Source organism: Vitis vinifera, chromosome 13 (assembly GCF_030704535.1).
Source record: "Vitis vinifera cultivar Pinot Noir 40024 chromosome 13, ASM3070453v1".
Lineage (NCBI taxonomy): Eukaryota > Viridiplantae > Streptophyta > Magnoliopsida > Vitales > Vitaceae > Vitis > Vitis vinifera.
The window spans coordinates 13,315,125-13,333,321 of record NC_081817.1 but is presented as its reverse complement, the minus strand read 5'-3'; the positions used below and the strand labels follow the sequence as shown (position 1 = coordinate 13,333,321).

Below are 18,197 nucleotides of genomic sequence, written 5' to 3'. Positions count from 1 at the left end.
ATAAAAATTTTTATTTATTGAAACAATTGAATAATGCACTTTTAGTATGTAATGATATTAATTTCTTCGAAGAGAGAGATTTACATTTAAGATAAAAATAAACAAATAAAACAATACAAGGATAAAAAATTATTTTTTAAAAAAAACTTTTAACTTCTTGTACTTTATCATTACACACTTTTTTCATTAGATGCTTTAAATAATTTTTATGAAATAAAATTATAATTATATTGTTGGAGGGCTAATTAACTTTGCTTTAGGTGAGAAAGATAGAGATAACATTGAAGTGGGTCCACATTTAAAACAAAAATGAAATAAAAAGTAAAGATGAAGATAAGGTTGAGGTGGGTTCACAACTAAAAAAAGTATGAGATGAATTGACCAAAGCTTATGCCTTCTTCCAAATAGTAAAAGCAAAGCCCAATAGTATAAAGTGATGACACTAGTCCTATTCAAGGCTCCACTTGCATAATTGCTACATCTTTTGACTTGATTTTAGTTCAATTTCACTAAAATGAAATCATTTATTTGAGCCCAAAAATTCAAATCCAAATCCAACCCACTTATTTATATACATTATTGGCATGGAATGAGAAAAGTTATAAAGTGAGAAAATTTGATCATATGATAAATAGTAATTTTTCAAAGTTGGAGCCAATCCAATGCCCAATGGGTATAAAAGAAAAAGAAAAGATGTGGAAATTATAGTGGAATCTTGAAACAAATTTTTGAGGTTTGAAGTGATGTGACAACCGTTTCCAAGTAATTGCCTAAGAATGTGGGATGTTATTGCATTGAAAATTGATATTAAATCTCATTAGGTAACTATAAGAATTGTTTTACATAAAGACAAGTAATAAATATATCCTGTTTTTTCAAAACGTTTATGACCCTAAGTGAATAAAATGGTGAATAAAACTTTTAGAGTAGGATGAATGCATTTCGCGTGAGTCATGTCCTAGATATATTTTTAGAATTTTCTAGTAGGATGTCGAGGAAAACTCTATGATGAGTGCTTTCTTTCTAGTTAAGGTAGGTCCAATTTGGTGCAATTCGCCAACATAATTCAAACCCAACTTATGTTTTAGGGATTTGAATTGAGTAAAATCATATTTAAATTAAATTAATCATATGAATCTACATAACCCGTTTAATAAATAAATTATTTTTAGGTCAATCTGGATAACTCACATTTGACTCAAATTAACTTATTTAATAATGGTATTGATTAACCTAATAATAACTTTAACTTATTGAACTCATATTTGACTCATGTAAATTTTTTTTCTTCAATAAGTATGTCATAATTGGGTCATAAACATGTCATATTAGAATATTAACCATATTATTTCATTCAACATTTAACTTGACTTGATTATGAAATAACATCTTATTATTAAATCGATTAAACCAATTATAATGTATCACCTAGATAATAATTATATTGTGTTTGAGTTTATGTTTTAAATTTTGATTATTATTCATGTCATGTTTGGGTTGAGTTATTTAGTGGAGGATCTAACCTTTGATATAACACAAACACAACCCACTAACATAAATTGTCATCCTCATTTCTACTAATAAGTGATTTGTTTCTTACAATTAAGAAAATTGAGAAGATATAATTTTTTTTAAATCTTAAATGCATGATTAAAGTTACTTATAACTTTTAAAAGTTTTATAATTCATATTCCATCCAAACTAACAAAATATTAGAAATCTTCAATGGTTTTGTCTACAATAAATGTGTTGTGCTAAATTATCCCCTTCTCTACTAACCAAAACATGCTATTTCACAATCAAATATCAACATGTTTAAGCAGCCGGTGAGGCATCTCTTGACAATGAGGTGAGAGGTAGAAACAAGAAACATACTTGTATTCAAGAGAAGTGTTGTTTCTTCATTTGCATTAGACAACATTCATTTAGTCTAAACTTGAAGGTGGATTGCTAGAATCTGAGCTCTTGGAAAGACATAAAAGAAGTACATTTAGAAATATGAAAGAAGCCTAGAGACTTGTTGCTACTTGTGAATCATTGTAATCAGAAACAAATCCAAATAATCCTGTAATTTTGGACCTTTGATTTGCTCTGTTGCATTTTGCAAAGAACGGTTCTAAAATGTTTTTCTTTATTAAGCTATAATGATTTTATTATTAGGATTTAATTGTATTCATTAGGTTTGCAAATCACAAAAATGGTGTTGTGCCTATGAATATTTTTCTCTTTGATCATGTAAAGTTGGGAAACAATTATGAAATCCTATGATAGCACAATATATTGATCCACACAGTTTGTGGCATGACAGTTTAATGAAATTACAGAAGTGTAGCACTCATGGGTATGTCATGTGAACCGTTTTCAATGGAGCTACTTGTTTAAATTTACATGGGTGAATTGTCACACCAATATCCTTTGATGAACCTTAGGTTCTTTTTTCTATTTCTTCCTCTCTTGGTTAAGACAAACAATTTGTCTTCATAAGGACTTCGTGTTACCAATAAGCAGCATCTTATGTTCTCCTTATCTTCATCCCTTTGTCAAGACACAGCAATTTGATGCATCTTTGCATTGGGTTGCTTCCTCTCCTCTCCCTTTCCTTCCTCCTTGAGGAAAAATCGCATCATTGCTTAGTTTTGACTATGTTTCTTTTTATCATTATGAGAGAGCATAATTGTAAGATGAACAAGAAACGTGTTGTGGTGCATTATCCCCTCCTCTACCACCTAAAATCTATTTTACATGATCATAAGGACCAAGGCGTTTTAAACATCAGGTAAGGCATTTGTTGACAATGATGTGAGAGATAGAGACAAGCAACATACCAGTATTCAAAAGACGTGATATTCTTCTTTTGCATTTGACAACATTCATTTAGTCTAAACTCCACATTTGGGCAACTCAGAATCTCCACCTTCATTAGGATTGCAGGAAGTTGGCTTCTTGGAAAGACATGGAAATGGGGCATCTAGAAATCCAAAAGAATTCCAGAGGCTTGTTACTACTTTTGAATCATTCCAATTAATAACAACTCTAAAAGATATATACAAATCTGTCCCTGGGAAAGATATGTGTCATGTGCATATGCAACCATCTCTCTAATAGACTCAGGGTTGTGCATCCTCATGGTAGTTTCTTATATATTGCACCATATGAGTTAAAGATATTCAACTACCAATATCACTACACCTGAATGAACTAGAAGTTATGTTGAAAGTGAAGTTGACAACCCATCATCGAAAGAATCCTGTAAGAATACACCAAAATGAAAATCTTATTAACATAAATGAATTCATCCAGTTAAAGGATAAAGTTGCCTGAAAAATTGAATTGGGAGAGATAGAAATATTGATGCTTTCATAGGACTGTGGAAGGGATCAACAAGTGGAACAAACGTTGAATAGTAAATGTAAAGCCATAAAACTTGTAACTATTGTCAAAAGTTGCTCCCTAATGAAGTTTTTTCACAATAAAAGTAAGTGCAAAATTCACCTAATAGCTCCACTTGTAGAAAATTTCAATGGTGTGAAACTAGGATATGGTGAACTCGCTTCTGCTATTGCAGTGAACCATTATGGATCAAAAATGAATCTCACCATCGGTTTTCACATAAGAGATGTGGGCTATCTTTGCCCCATATCTCAATATTGGATTTAGGAGTTCTACTTCTCATATATGGTTCCACTTGCAAAATACAAATGGAGCTTAGCTGATGATAACACATTTAGAAAAATGCAAGAATTCCATAGACATGTTTTGTGCTATCATGAATCATTTCAATCAGTAAGGAATCGAAGTGCTATAATTTTGAATTGTCTTAGTGAACAAACCTCAATTCCATCTTGTGGAAGTAAACTATCTTGAGCACCAACTCAATTCTGAGTTCTTTAAGAGACTTGAGACACCAATTCAATCAAAGATGCTAGTTGTTTCTGAGGTAGATTGTCTTCCTCCACTGATACTAGGGAAAATGCTTTTGAAAACCATTCATCTGCTAATTACAAAGGGAAATGAGATTATGTGATTTGGGAAGAGAATTAAGCTTCGAAATATTGCCAATATGCAACCAACAATTTCTAATTCTATCACTTCTATTCTAGCATGTGATTTGGGACGAGAATTAAGCTTCAAAATATTTCCAATATGCAACGAATTGAGAGAGGCCAAGTGGGCAACCACCATAGCTAGTTCACAAACAAATGACAGCATTGGAAGTGGAACATGACGCATAAACTTCAAAAACAAAACATGTTTCCCACAATCATAAATACCAAGGTGTTTAAGCATGAGGTAAGACATCTCTTGACAATGATGTGAGAGAGAGACAAACAACATACCAGTATTCAAGAGAAGTAGTAATCTTCTTTTGCATTCGACAACATTCATCTATTCTATATCCCAAATTTTAGCAACTTAAGATCTCCACCTTCATTAGGATTGCAGGAAGCTGGCCTCTTGAAAACACATGAGAGGACATTTAGAAATCTGAAAGAATTCCAAAGACTTTCTGTTGCTTGAATTGTGAATCATTCCAATCATAAATACCAAAGTGTTCTAAGATCAGGTAAAACATCTCTTGATAATGATGTGAGAGATAAAGACAAGAAACATACCAATATTCAAGAGAAGTAGTATTCTTCTTTTGCATTTGACAACAATCATCTACTCTACACCCCAAATTTTAGCAACTTAGGATCTCCACTTTCATTAGGATTACAGGAAGCTGACCTTTTGGAAACATATGAGAGGATATTTAGAAATCTAAAAGATTCCAGAGACTTGCTATTGCTTGAATTGTGAATCATTCCAATCATAAATACCAAGGTGTTTCAAGATCAGGTAAGACATTTCTTAGCAATGATGTGAGAGATAGAGACAAGCAACATACCAGCATTCAAGAGAAGTAGTATTCTTTTTTTGCATTCAACAACATTCATCTACTTTACACCCCAAATTTTAGCAACTCAGAATCTCCACCTTCATTAGGATTGCACGATGCTGGCCTTTTGGAAACACATGAGAGGACATTTATAAATCTAAAAGAATTCTAGAGACTTGTTGTTGCTTGAATTGTGAATCATTCCAATCATAAATACCAAGGTGTTTCAGGATCAGGTAAGGCATCTATTGGCAATGATGTGAAAGATAGAGACAAGCAACATACCAGTATTCAAGAGAAGTAGTATTCTTCTTTTGCATTCGACAACATTCATCTACCCTACACCCCAAATTTTAGCAACTCAGGATCTCCACCTTCATTAGGATTGCAGGAAACTGGCCTCTTGGAAACACGTGAGAGGACATTTAGAAATTTGAAAGAACTCCAGAGACTTGTTGTTGCTTGAATTGTGAATCATTTCAATCAGTAACAACCCCAAAGCCCTATATACAATTTTGAACTATCAGCCTTCTTACATTGAATGAAAAACCTGTCCCTAGGAAAAAGGTGTCTTGGGCATACAACCATCAATTATTAGCTCTCAAAGAGGCTTAAAGTTGTGCACCCTCTTGGTAGCTTCTAATTCATTACATCATATAACTTCCAGATATCCAATTGACACATCACTACACCTGAATGAAGTAGAAAACATGGTGAATAGGAAGTTAGACAACCTTTCACAAAAAGAATCCAGCAACAAGAATACACCAAGTAGAACTTCTTGTTAACATAAATGAATTCACTCAGCTAAATTATTGTGTTAAAATTTAAATTAGGAAAAATAAAAATACTAATGCTTACATGGGACTATGGGATGACCAACAAGAGGAACATACTTTGAATAGAAAATGTGAAGCCATAAAGCTTGTAATTGTTGTTAAATGTTGCTCCCTAGTCAAGTTTTCAACAAAAAGGTTTAGTGTATGTAAGAATTATGTGTTGGGAATAAATGAAACATACGAAATATATGGATAGGATAGGGCGAACCCTCTTTGCTTCCATTTTTGGAATCCAAACTATTATGGATCAAAGTTGGATTTCTCCATCTATTAAATACAACTGGAGCTTAGGTGAGGTCTTGGTGATGTAGGAAATTCATGGATTCTGGAATCTTTACATGGAAATATACATGAGTGATACATTGGAAGAAAGGGCAAGCCTTAGTCCTCTGAGAAGAAACAAATCTTAAATATACCATCAATCTTGAGTTGTTTGAGAGTGGTGAGTCTGTGAAGGCCTCTCTCATATAAGGGATGTCTTTGACATTTCTCCTTCTTCAATCTCAAGAAGGTACATCATCAACTAGAACATTAGGAATGTGAGTCATCATGGACAACTTGTTTATGCTCTTTATTCTTTTCTCACTGAAGGGGATTAAAAGATATGTAGTTGCAAGGACAAGAGATGTAGCCAGTAATGAGAGCATCAAACAATCCTTCTCTAATGCAGACCATAAATTTAAGCAACTCGTGATCTCCACAATTTAGAGCATTGAAGGAAGTTACCTTGTTGGAAAGATGTGACATGACATTTAGAAATATGCAAGAATTTTGGAGTTCATTCCAATCATTAAGGAATCCAAAGCCGCCCTATAATTTAAATAGAGCATCCCCTTGGCATGGATAACACACCTATCTTGGAAAAAAGACTGGGCACCAATTCAATGATCAACTCTCTATGAAACTTGAGATACAAGGTACTAATGTTAGTTGCTTCCATGGTAGTTCTTTTACTAGTATTGGGGTAAAACCATTTGAAAACCCTCAATCTACAAATTACCAAGGACATGAGATCATGTTGTAATGTCATCTCCAATCTCTAGCTACAAACAAATTATTTCTTTCAATTAACAATCTTTAATGCATTCACTTCTATCATAAGATAAGCAATTTTGGAAAACAAGTAAGCTTTATAATATTAGGAATATGCAAGGAATTGATAAAGGCCATGAATCTACTTTCAAAAAATAAATTATAAAAACAAAGATTTTTTCACCCATGAATATTGTAATCAACTTCCAAAAAACATTAGGTATTGCAATAACCAAATGTTCCTCAGGTTACCAAGAGTTTTTTTTTTTACCCATGCATAAAATAAAAAGAAAATAAGAAAGCATACCATACAATTCACAATCTTGTCAAGTATGAGTTCAATTCATGGTCATGCACAATTGCATTAAGTATTTGAAAGCCAAATAAGGCTATTTGCAATTCACCATACAACTCACAACAAAATCCTCACAGCTCACCATAGAATGAGAATTCAATTGTCTTTCCTCTAGTCATAAGAGTTTGTGCTCTTCGAGCCTTTGACTTGCACAACTCAAGACAGCAAGACATGCCAAAAAGACTCCTTCACCTCAAACATTATTCAAATCCATAGTATAAATCTAGATAAGATAATTTTCTACAAATATAACATGTTGCAAACAAATAACAGTATGTTGGTTTAAAATTGAAGAGCATTTCAAACCAAACAAAATAGAAAAAATTTCAGTGTATATCACTCACCTAAAAGCTTGTAAGTTTGATAAAATTCCTGCTAATGAATCCTAACAATTATTTGCAATCAAAATTTAGTAATATTTATAAACAAAAAAAAATTACAAATTTTTTTAGCAATGTTCCATGAAAAACACATTGCATATTGATTGAGAAATTAATATGAAATCCACTAATTTGAAAGGCACTAAAAACCAGATGTTGTCTTGAGTTCTCCACGTATCAAAACAGATGCAAGTTTCTATTCAAGCCACCACAATCATGAAGCACGAGACTTCTTTGCATGGAAGGCACACCATATTTTAAACAAGGTTCTTAACTTTCCAAGAGACATAAGAACATGGTGTGTTGTAGAAACTATACAATAAATAAATGAAAGTTATGCACTTGCTACTTAGTTTTTTAATCATGTGTGAAATAAATAAAGAGGTGTTACTTACATTTAGGCTAAACTTGTAGTCTCCAATGTGAAATCCAAATCTCATTTTGTCAACAGAATAAGAGCATTAAACATATAGCAAATTGAATCCTTCCTTTTGACAATTTGAAAACCTTAAAGGAATGACTTGAGATCATAAATAACTATACGGTAAAGAAAATTTTCATCATTCATTCTAAAAGGAAAATTTATCATTTCCTTGATTACAGAAGATTGATATTTTAACATAAAGTGCACTTATTAAGGTAAAATTTGTGCATTATATATTGAATTAGAAAATTGTATTTAAATCCGGTTAGAAGGGTATCACAAAAGATGCTTAATTGAAATGAAGGCATCCATGCCAATTTGTAACTATTGTCAAATAACACCCTTCCTTGTCATTTTACGTCCCATGCTTGCATATCAAATCTCTAACTAAGATTGCTCAAAGAGCACTTAAAAGAAAATTATGAAGATTTCATTACAGGTAGAACTTAAGATGCTTACATTGACCATGATCGATAAGAAACAAATACTCACCCATAAGTTTGTAACTATTTTACTCAAAACTTGCTTCCTAGTCAAACTTTCAACATAACTCCATGGAGACTTCCACAAATTGTTGAGCCACTGGTAAAACACAACATCAATATGAGAAATTTACAAGGTACTATGCAGATAAAAGAGTAAGAAATGTGTATTGAGAATAAGAGTTACCTTAATGAATGTAAGGATAGGATAGGGTTGAATTGGCTCTGCACCCATTTTTGCAATTTGAATTTATTATGGTTCAAAAATGAGTTTATGATGTATCCTCATTTTAGAGGAAGCGGGCAATCTGGGGTCAATCTCTACATTCTCCTTGAAACATCTTTGATTTCAAAGTTTGATAAAACTTAGAAGACAACCTTTCACTTGGCAAGGAGGACTAGAACAAGGCATACCTCAATCTTTACAAGTTAAAGAAATGAAGTTTTGAAGACCAAGGGAAGGGGCTAGGATTCCATATTTGACATTATTTTCATTGAAAGATCAATGAGAGTTGTAGCAAGAAATCCTATCAAAAGGAAATTGCATTTAACAATGTACAATATAAAATGAATGAACTGAGTTTTAGAGAGGTGAATATTTGGAGGCTCCACAAAGATAAGGGTTTTTAATACCCTTACAAGTGTATTCTTGAAATTGTTTCCCCAAAGGAAACCTGAACCTGGACAATGTGCAACACAAAGCTATTAAAGAGATGTGAGACTCTAAATCTGATGAGGTAGGACTTGAGATCCGCATTTTCTTAAGTGAGGAATTCTGAGGTTGTAAACACACTAGTACTTTCCAGATTTAGATACTTCTCTTCAAATATTTGTATAATGTACATCTTCTTTGACATTGCTGCTCCAATAGGATGTCCAATAGGATGTGCAACCTATTTGGGCATACTACACATACAACAAAAAATTTCATTAAAACAAAAAACTTTTACTAAAACAAAAATATGAAGTTAATGTCTAAGAAGATAAGATTTATATATAGTGAATGAGCATGATTGATTTTAGCACAAAGGGAATGACGCCAAAAGTTTTAAGAATATCATCACCACAAGTACCTAATTTGCATCATTAAAAATTCCACAAGGATTTGATGGTTAGACAATAAAATAATTCTAGTAAATGAGTTAAAATTAGCTGAGCTAAGAAAGATTAAATCCAAATAAGCATCAATCATTCAAGAATTAACCAACTACGAAAGACTTCAAATGACTTCTTTTTTTCAGTAATTTCTGTTCCTAATTGGCCCCATTTGCTTGTACCAAAATATTATTAATTTGCTTTAAAGGAAGTGGGTGACTCATATCTCTGAAAGAATGTGAGAGGTAGAAATCCCTCGATCTCTAGTGATTCAAGAGGATAATTCCTATGGCTATTGTTGTCATCATACATCATTCAGCTAGCTATAGACCACAAAATTGAACAATCATGAATACGTAGATGCTTAAATATGGTATGTACTTTATCTAGTGGAAAAGCTTATGAGACTTGGACATCTCAAGATTTCCAGGAATTAAGACAGATACAAGTTGTTGCTTCTTGTTATAATTTATTTGGATTGCAATCATCAAGCACTAACTCCATTCATTGCATGTTTTGAGCCTTCAACATAAAACCCAAATTCCATTCTATCGGCCAAAAAAAAAAAAATCACTACTAACTCCTCTGGAAACCATTTTATGTTGCTCAGATTTTAAAATGTAGGATTTAATTGACTTCCATCATTGAAAATGAATTGATATAACTTTACAATACTAGTATATTCAGCTTTTGACATGGCTGAAACTGATCTTGGAATCAAAAATCACATACACAAGTAGATATTTAACAGAAGAGGATCCAAAATCTCTTCAATTGATTAATGTATAAATGAATTATTCAAAAATTTTCGAGATAATTATGGGGAGATGAACCTTGTATCTCTAAGTTTCTTATTCTTCTTAAACAGAGCAATGAGCATCAAGTGTTGAGCACCCAGGAATCTCCCTTCCTCCACAGGCAAAGTCTAAACAATCTATCCTTTCTTCATATTCCACTTCCTTGCAAAAGTCAAAACATGAAGAAAATATCATCAAAATTGAGACAAAAATAAGTCATCAACTATCTCAAGAAGAGATTTATGCCTACTGCTTACCTTTTAAAGAAGTCCACTTGGTTTGAGCACATTTTACATGGACGCCCAATCACTGCAAGCTACTGAACCAAAGGAGAGTTCAAACATCTAAAAATTTTGACGAACTCAAGTATCATAAAATACTTCATATGAATTCTAAATGATCTCATATCTAAAAAAACATTGGCATAAAATTATTGTTGTTTACCTTACATGTTTCTTCCATGGTCATAATCGAAACTTTGTTTATCATAAGAAATCTTCTATGCTCATCTTGATTACTTACAATGAACACTGAAATGAAAAGAAAAAAAAATACAAAAAATGATGATTAGTTTGGTTTGATAAATTTAGCACAAATAATTTCCTTTTTCTTGCATGAGAAAGGAAAGAGTAAAATATATATATATATATATATATATATATATATATATATATATATATATATATATATATATATATATGAATTTAATAATTTTTTAAAATTAGTAATTATAAAACTATTTTGGTTCTCAAAAAATTATGGAAAAGTAGGGAAAAAAATTATAAACTTTTTCTCTTGTTTGATTATTTATCGGAAAATTGAGGGAAAAACAAAAATCTATGAGAAATTTATTTAACACTTTTGAGGAACCAAAAATGTTTTAGATGTTGTCAAATCGATAATTTAAACATGTTTAATTTCAATTAAATGAGTTTAATCAAACACATGAAATTGTGAATAAAATTATTTAAAAGCATTGAAATTCAAGTCATTAAAGTTGTCCATAAAATTTGGTATATTGAAGCAAGAAAAAAAACAAAGCAATTTGAATGACTTGCTAATAAACATGACTGGCGAATGAATTGGAACTTGAAAGAAAAGTTTAAGCACAAAGGAATCACCTGACTGTGTATTGGCAGAGTGGCGGAGTGGCACTTTGATTAAAATAGCACTTCATTGATCACTATTTTAGGAATGAGATCTATATAACACCATTCTTCCCCTTTCTCAAATTGACACCGTTTTTCCAGTAAATGACCTCATTATAACTACAATAAGTGAAGTGATCATGTCATCTAATTAGTAAACCAAACCAAGTCAATAAACTAGAACTTCCTCTAGTATAAAGGTCTTGATACATTAGATATTAAATTTGTTGGATTAAAATCTCATTTATTGCACCTGGAAAGGTAGAAGTAGTAATGCTCATTTTTTATTGTGACAGATTATAGAGAAAATTAGACACTGGGAAAATACCGAGTCAGGAGCCATGTCAAGAGCTGCTTTCTTGTTAAAAATTAACTCCAATTAGAAAATTACAGTAGCGCGTAAGAGAAATTGAAAGTGGTGTTGAGAAGAGAAAGAGGAAGAATGATGTGTTGGGAATGAGATGTAATACCTTATTTATTACTCAGATGGATTAGTCATTATCTCCACATAGGGGATGTGGGCAATCTTGGGCCAATCATCTCCTTCCTCCTTCGAGTACCTTTGTGTTAGATGTGGGCAACGCCTCATATCCAGTCGTGAAAGGGTGTCAGGCAATAGTCCTTCCCTTGGCAAAATCGACCGGAGCTTAGGGCAACTTTCGATTTGTAGATATTCAAGAGAGGTGAGGGTTTGGAGAGACAGGGAGGCTAGGGATTCCAGATTCTGGAAATGTGAAAGGGTAAGGGAGGTGAGAGTTGTAGGAAAAAGAATCGAGTGGGGGTCAACCGAAAAGGAAGTTGCATCTGGAAACATGCCTCCAATCCAGAGGTCTTTAAGAGAGGCGAGTCTGGAAAGGCCCCATTGGGTTAGGGGGGTCTTGATATTCTCACAATTACGAATGTGAAGCGATGTAAGACGAGTGAGGTTTTTTATCTGAGGAAGCAACAATTCCAGATTTTCAAAATCTACAATACGTAGATCTGTGAGGGTGTTGAGGCAATCTGGTAGGGTTTTGAGATTAGGATACCTCCTGAGGGTTAAAGATTGAAGTGAATTATTAGTAGAGTGAAACATCTCCTCTGAAATTGACTCGAGGTGTTCACAATCCCCAATGTGAAGTCGCTCAAGGGTGGATGGAAACTTGCCTCTTGGGAAGGATGTGAGAGATGGACATTTACGGATTTCCAAGGCTTGGAGAGCAGCAGCATTGGTGGAATGTTGGTGCATTATTCCCTCTGGTAGAGACTCTAGCCTTCTACAATCAGCTATTCTGAGTCTCTTGAGAGTGGCGGGTAACCCACCTTTCGGTAATCCAATAAGAGAATGACACCTATCTATGAATAAGCCTTCAAGGGCACACATGCCCATCATTCCTTCTGGAAGTGACTTGAGATTTTCACAAGACGATATGCTTAGACTCTTAAGGGTGGTGGGTAATTGCCCTTTTGGAAAGCAAATGAGAGATGGACAGCTGTATATCACTAGCTCTTCAAGGAGACACAAGTTGTTGCTGTCAGTACTGTCGTTCCTCATCTTCAACATCATTTCATCAGGTAGACACTCAAGACCTTCACAATTATCAAGAATAAGATTTCTCAGCATTGGTGGGAAACCTACATCTGGAAATGACGCTAGCTTTGGACAATTCCTGATTGTCAATTCTTCAAGGCATGTTAGACTCTGCCATCCATTTGGAAGCCTCTCTAGTTTATCACATTTAATTATTTCCAAAGACTGAAGATTGCATCCCAAGGATACAAGTTGGTCACAATCTCTAATCTCAAGAGAATGAGAGTTTTCCGATCCAAAACCATCCTCCCACAAATATTCGAGTTCTTCGCATTCCCATACTTTCAAAACCCGAAGCCCTTGCAAAAATTGCACAAATCCTTCATGCAATTTGATAAGCCCTGAAATCCCAGAAATTGTTAACTTGGTGAGTGAGGTGAGGTCATTTCCACTGCTCAAGATCGCCTCATTACATCCTCTTACTTGTAATTCCTTCAGCAGTGGAAGTCTTGAAAGTGGAGACTCCAATTTTGGACAAAAGTGAACAGAGAGCTTTGTAAGAGAAGGTAGGTAAGTGGGTAGTTTCATAATCAATTTGGGGCAATCCTCAATTGTAAGCTCATGGAGACAAGGGAATAATGACTCTGTTGAGGAAGACCAATCCTCCCAGTGCTCCCATTCTGACATGCTATTAAAATGTAGAGACTCTAGTGATGGGAAAAACTTACCTGCAGAAACACGAGTCTCTCCATAAAACTCTGCACCCACTTTTTTTACTCCATCCATTCCTTGGATCCTCAACTGTTTGAGCGATGGCAACTGCCCCAAGCATGGTAAAGACGTGCACTTTCTGCAATCTATGAGACTTAGATCCACCATCTTAGAGAACAAGGCATCCCCTATCCAACGTGGGAATTCTGGACCACAATACCACTTAATGCACAGTTTGTTCAGATTCAAACAAGGTGGTAGAGAGTCAAGGACATCCATTTGATTCCTTTCATTCCCTGAACCATCCAGCTCAGAACTCCACTGCATTATCAAGCTTTCAAGGTTACGCTTCAATTTTAAATCGGCATCCCTTGCATCTTGAATATTCACCACATTTTCCAATTTCGAAATGCAAAGTTCTCCTCGCAGATGTGACATGTCCTTCAACTCCTTGATTGTCCAACCGTTGTTTTTGTCCACAATGAAATTAGACAATATCCGCAAATCTTTTAGTTTGCCCATTCGTATAGGCATTTCTTGTAATTTTATTGCACCAGCAACGTCAAGATGTCGAAGATTGATTAGGTTACTGATGGTAATAGGCAACCTGATAAGCTCTTCACAGAATGATAATTTCAATGTTTGAAGGTAAAAAAGATTACCAATTGAATCCGGTAACCATTTTATACTGGTGTAGGACAAATTAAGGTATCTCAAATGTTTCAACTTATCAAATGAATCAGGTATCTCACTTATCATGTAAGTAGCCAATGAGAGCACCCTTAAGTGCCTTAACCTTGGTATCAATTCTTCAAGCACCTTATTACTTATACAGAAAAGATATCCCCTAGTTGGTTCATATATCGGCAAAGCTATGAAAGTGCGCAAGCGCTCTTTCTTATCAAACCTTTCAAATTTTTTAAAGATATCAAAATGATGATGGATGAATGATGAATGACGAGTATTTTCAGAAACGGGGCATTGCAAATTATTCCACAACTCATCATCCAAATGCAAGCATGTGTCTCCAGCAATAGAATTAGCTAGATCGTTAATAAGATCATGCATAACGAATCGTGATTTATTGCTGCTCGACGATTGGAAAAATGATCTTGACAATAGTTCACGAAAATAATCATCACCAAGATCCTCCATTTTCTCATCCTCATTTGATTGTTGAATTAACCCCTCCGCCATCCACAAGAGGATTAGCTCTTCCTTCTTAAACTCATAATCTTGGGGAAATAATGCACAATAAGCGAAACACCTTTTTAAATGTGAAGGGAGATCATTATAGCTCAATCTCAACGCAGGAAGAATACCACACTTATCACCAGGTAAATTCCATATTTTGCTTGCTAGTATAATATTCCACTTATCTTCTCTGTGTTCATGGCGCAGAAGACCACCAAGTGCTTTTGCTGCCAAGGGCAGGCCTCCACACTTCTTTACAATTTCCCTTCCTATCAATGCCAAGTCCGGATGCTCCTTGGTATTTCTGTTTTCAAAAGCATGTTTTTTAAACAACTCCCAACAATCATTGTTAGACAAATGTTTTAGCTCATAAAAGTTTTTATCTCCTCCCATCATAGTTGCAACATTTTTATTACGAGTGGTGACGAGGATCTTGCTTCCCGGTGCTCCCTCCAAGAGAGGGGAGCGTAGGCTGTCCCATTGATCATATTTCTCATTCCACAAATCGTCAAGAACAATCAAAAATCTTTTTCCCATGGTTTCGTCCCTCAGTTTGCGTTGAATTTGATGAAAGTCCGGCGAATCATTGTTGCCTGGAGCAATGTCCCGTAAAACTGCCCTGGTTATGGTCTCCACATGAAATTGATCAGACACACAAACCCAAGCTTTTAAAGCAAAATGTTTGGATGTCTCCTCATCATCGTACACTAGACCTGCCAGCGTAGTTTTTCCCATCCCACCCATGGCCACGATCGAGACTACAGACAGATTGCCACCGAGGGATTCATCATTAAGCATGGCTAGTATCTTGGTTTTATCTTCATCCCTGCCGTATACCCCAGGTTTGAATACCAAAGGTGGTGGAGGGGTTGGGCTTTGAGTAGCTGCTCTGGCGCCTCCGATCTGCACTTTGAGCTTTTCCAAACCGAGCTCAGCCTTCTGAGCTGAAATTTCTTCTAATCGGCGAGTGATGTCCTCTATCTTGGACCCCAGCTTAACATTCCGCATAGCCTGAATTGGAGTGAAAGTAGTACAACAAGTAGGGATGAATTTGCGTACCTTGCTTGTGCTGGCCGCATCACCCTCCGCCAGCAACTTTCTTCTCATCACTTGGTAGCCAAACTCGTCCAAGACGTCCTCCACATCATAAGCCAAATCCCTGAGATGTGCGAGCCATGCTTTCACGTGCTGCTTAGTGATCTGCTTGTCCTCAGCATCGTCGAGCACTTCCCGAATCTCCAACAGTCTTGTCTTCCATTTCTTGAGCTCGGTGTGGACTTGCTCTTGGCGTGCGTACTTCCACAAATCAGAGGAGGCCAGTTTGCTGAACAAGAGTTCAAGGGACACAGAAAGAACAACCTCTCCAACAACTTCCATGGTGATCAGTTTGCAGAGAGAGAGAGAAAGGGGAAGAGGAAGATGAAAATGGAAGCCTGAGAGCACGCTTAGTAGGCCATGTGCACCACACCAAATAAACAAATCAAAATCTCCACTACATTATTATTTTGCAGACAGCTGCCATATATGGATTTAATCCAACCGAGAGAAGGCAATTTATTAAATTATTGGAGGTGCATGCACATGCACCATGAGTCATGAACATTGTTACAATTATATTTTTCAAAAAGAATTAAAAAAAAAATAGCAAATACCCCTAAAATTATTTTAGAGAATCCAATGGTTTCATTGTCTTACAACATAATCTCATTTATTTATACCTTAATCTTATTTTTCTTTTTAATACTTCATTTTGTAATCAAAAATAAAAATTTTATTAAAAAACAATTTTCTTCAAAGTTGATGAATTTGTGAAGGAAGAAAAGCAAAATGGTCTTATGAAATATTTTTAAAATTTTCTAGGTGAAAACAGTAAATATCATTAATATTTTTAGTAGTGTTTTAAATTTTATTTTTAGTTTTGCTTGGACTAGTCAATTTAATAGATAATTTTGATTAATCTAATGACACAGAAAGTGAAATATACACATTTTTTTATTGGTTACGTGGGTCTTGAACTTCTTTCATTAAATCATTTTTATTAATCTTAACATCAATGCTAATTAATCATACTTAAAGAAAAGAACACCAAAGAAAAAGTCAATTTGGGGGGCCAATCTTTATTGAAAAATTAGAAACCAAACAAAAGTTGATCAATATAGAAAATTGAATTGTATAAAGTAGACGTTTTGTCTTTATGAGAGGCCTATTTGACAGTTGTTTTCGATAATAGTTTTTGTTCTCCATAATAAAAAATAAGGAAAATATATTTGAAAATAAAAAGTTGTTTTTTATTTTCTATTTACAATGTTTTTAGATAACATCTTTTAATTATTTTCAGTTGTTTTCACTTGCTTTTTGAGAGTAATTTAGAAACATTTGAGATTTTCGAACAAATATTTACTCTAGAAAATATAACAGAATAATTTTTAAAAACTATTTTTAAGAATTATTTTTAAAAAATAATTACCAAACAAGCCTATAGATTAATGTTAGGTTATTCATTATTTGGGTTATGAAACGAGAAACCCCTGTGATGCATAACACTTTCTTAGCTCCACTCATTCTCACTTTGCACTTTGCATCTACTTTCTCAGTGACCAACAATCATGAGAAGTGATTTGTTGAGAAATGTATACCGGAAAATATTTTTACAAGCCTTCAACAAATGTTTTTTCCTTTTTTTTTTTTTTTTTTTGCTCTTTTATATCTTTTTTCTTTTTTCGGGGATTTTTACTGAGTGTATATTCTTTTAAGGAAATAACAGTGTAAAAGTATCTGTTTTAGTAACATCATATTTTATATAATAAAAATTTTTTATTAATCATGAAAAAACTTATATAAGTAAAACTAAAATTTTTATAAGATGCAAAAAAAAATTGGCTTCCATAGCTAGTCAAATATAGAACTTTTTCTTCGATATATAAGCTTTCGACCTCCTAAAAATCAATCTAAATAGGATTGTGAAAGGTTATAATATAATATTACATTGTATAAATATTATTTTCACTTCTATATTTTCCATGAGATTATTTATTTATTTAAATTGAAATGTCCTCTGTTATTTGTTTGTACCTATAAAAAATAAAAAATTATTTTAAATCTTAGGTATGGTGATACCTCGGTATTTAATAATTTTAAATAGATAATTACATTTTGCATATAAAATAACTAATTAAATTTTATATTATATTATTTAATTAGTGATATTTTTATTTTTATTAGTTTTAAGAATTTAATTAATACTTAAATAATTAGATTTATTTATGTTTAAATATGATTAACAATAAGTTCAATGCAACAAGAAAAAGATAGCTTATATTTATTATTTTAAAGTGGATTTCGAATTTAAAT

The 18,197-nt window shown here is 33.6% G+C and overlaps 1 protein-coding gene across 1 annotated transcript; it reads right to left on the bottom strand.

Annotated features, from left to right (window-relative positions):
* Positions 1 to 8,202: 8,202 nt before the first annotated feature.
* On the bottom strand, positions 8,203 to 16,322 carry LOC100256901 (putative disease resistance RPP13-like protein 1). The gene is made up of 6 exons (XM_019224415.2): positions 11,902 to 16,322; positions 11,405 to 11,551; positions 10,728 to 10,813; positions 10,541 to 10,599; positions 10,320 to 10,445; positions 8,203 to 9,297 (listed from the first exon to the last, which is right to left on the bottom strand). Exon 1 carries the CDS (start codon positions 16,221 to 16,223, stop codon positions 11,910 to 11,912), a length of 4,314 nt encoding a protein of 1,437 aa, XP_019079960.1. The 5' UTR covers positions 16,224 to 16,322; the 3' UTR covers positions 8,203 to 9,297; positions 10,320 to 10,445; positions 10,541 to 10,599; positions 10,728 to 10,813; positions 11,405 to 11,551; positions 11,902 to 11,909.
* Positions 16,323 to 18,197: the final 1,875 nt, after the last annotated feature.

What these genes read in the sequence shown, in the direction of transcription:
- LOC100256901 (XM_019224415.2), bottom strand. Translation starts at nt 16,223, where the DNA reads ATGGAAGTTGTTGGAGAGGTTGTTCTTTCTGTGTCCCTTGAACTCTTG.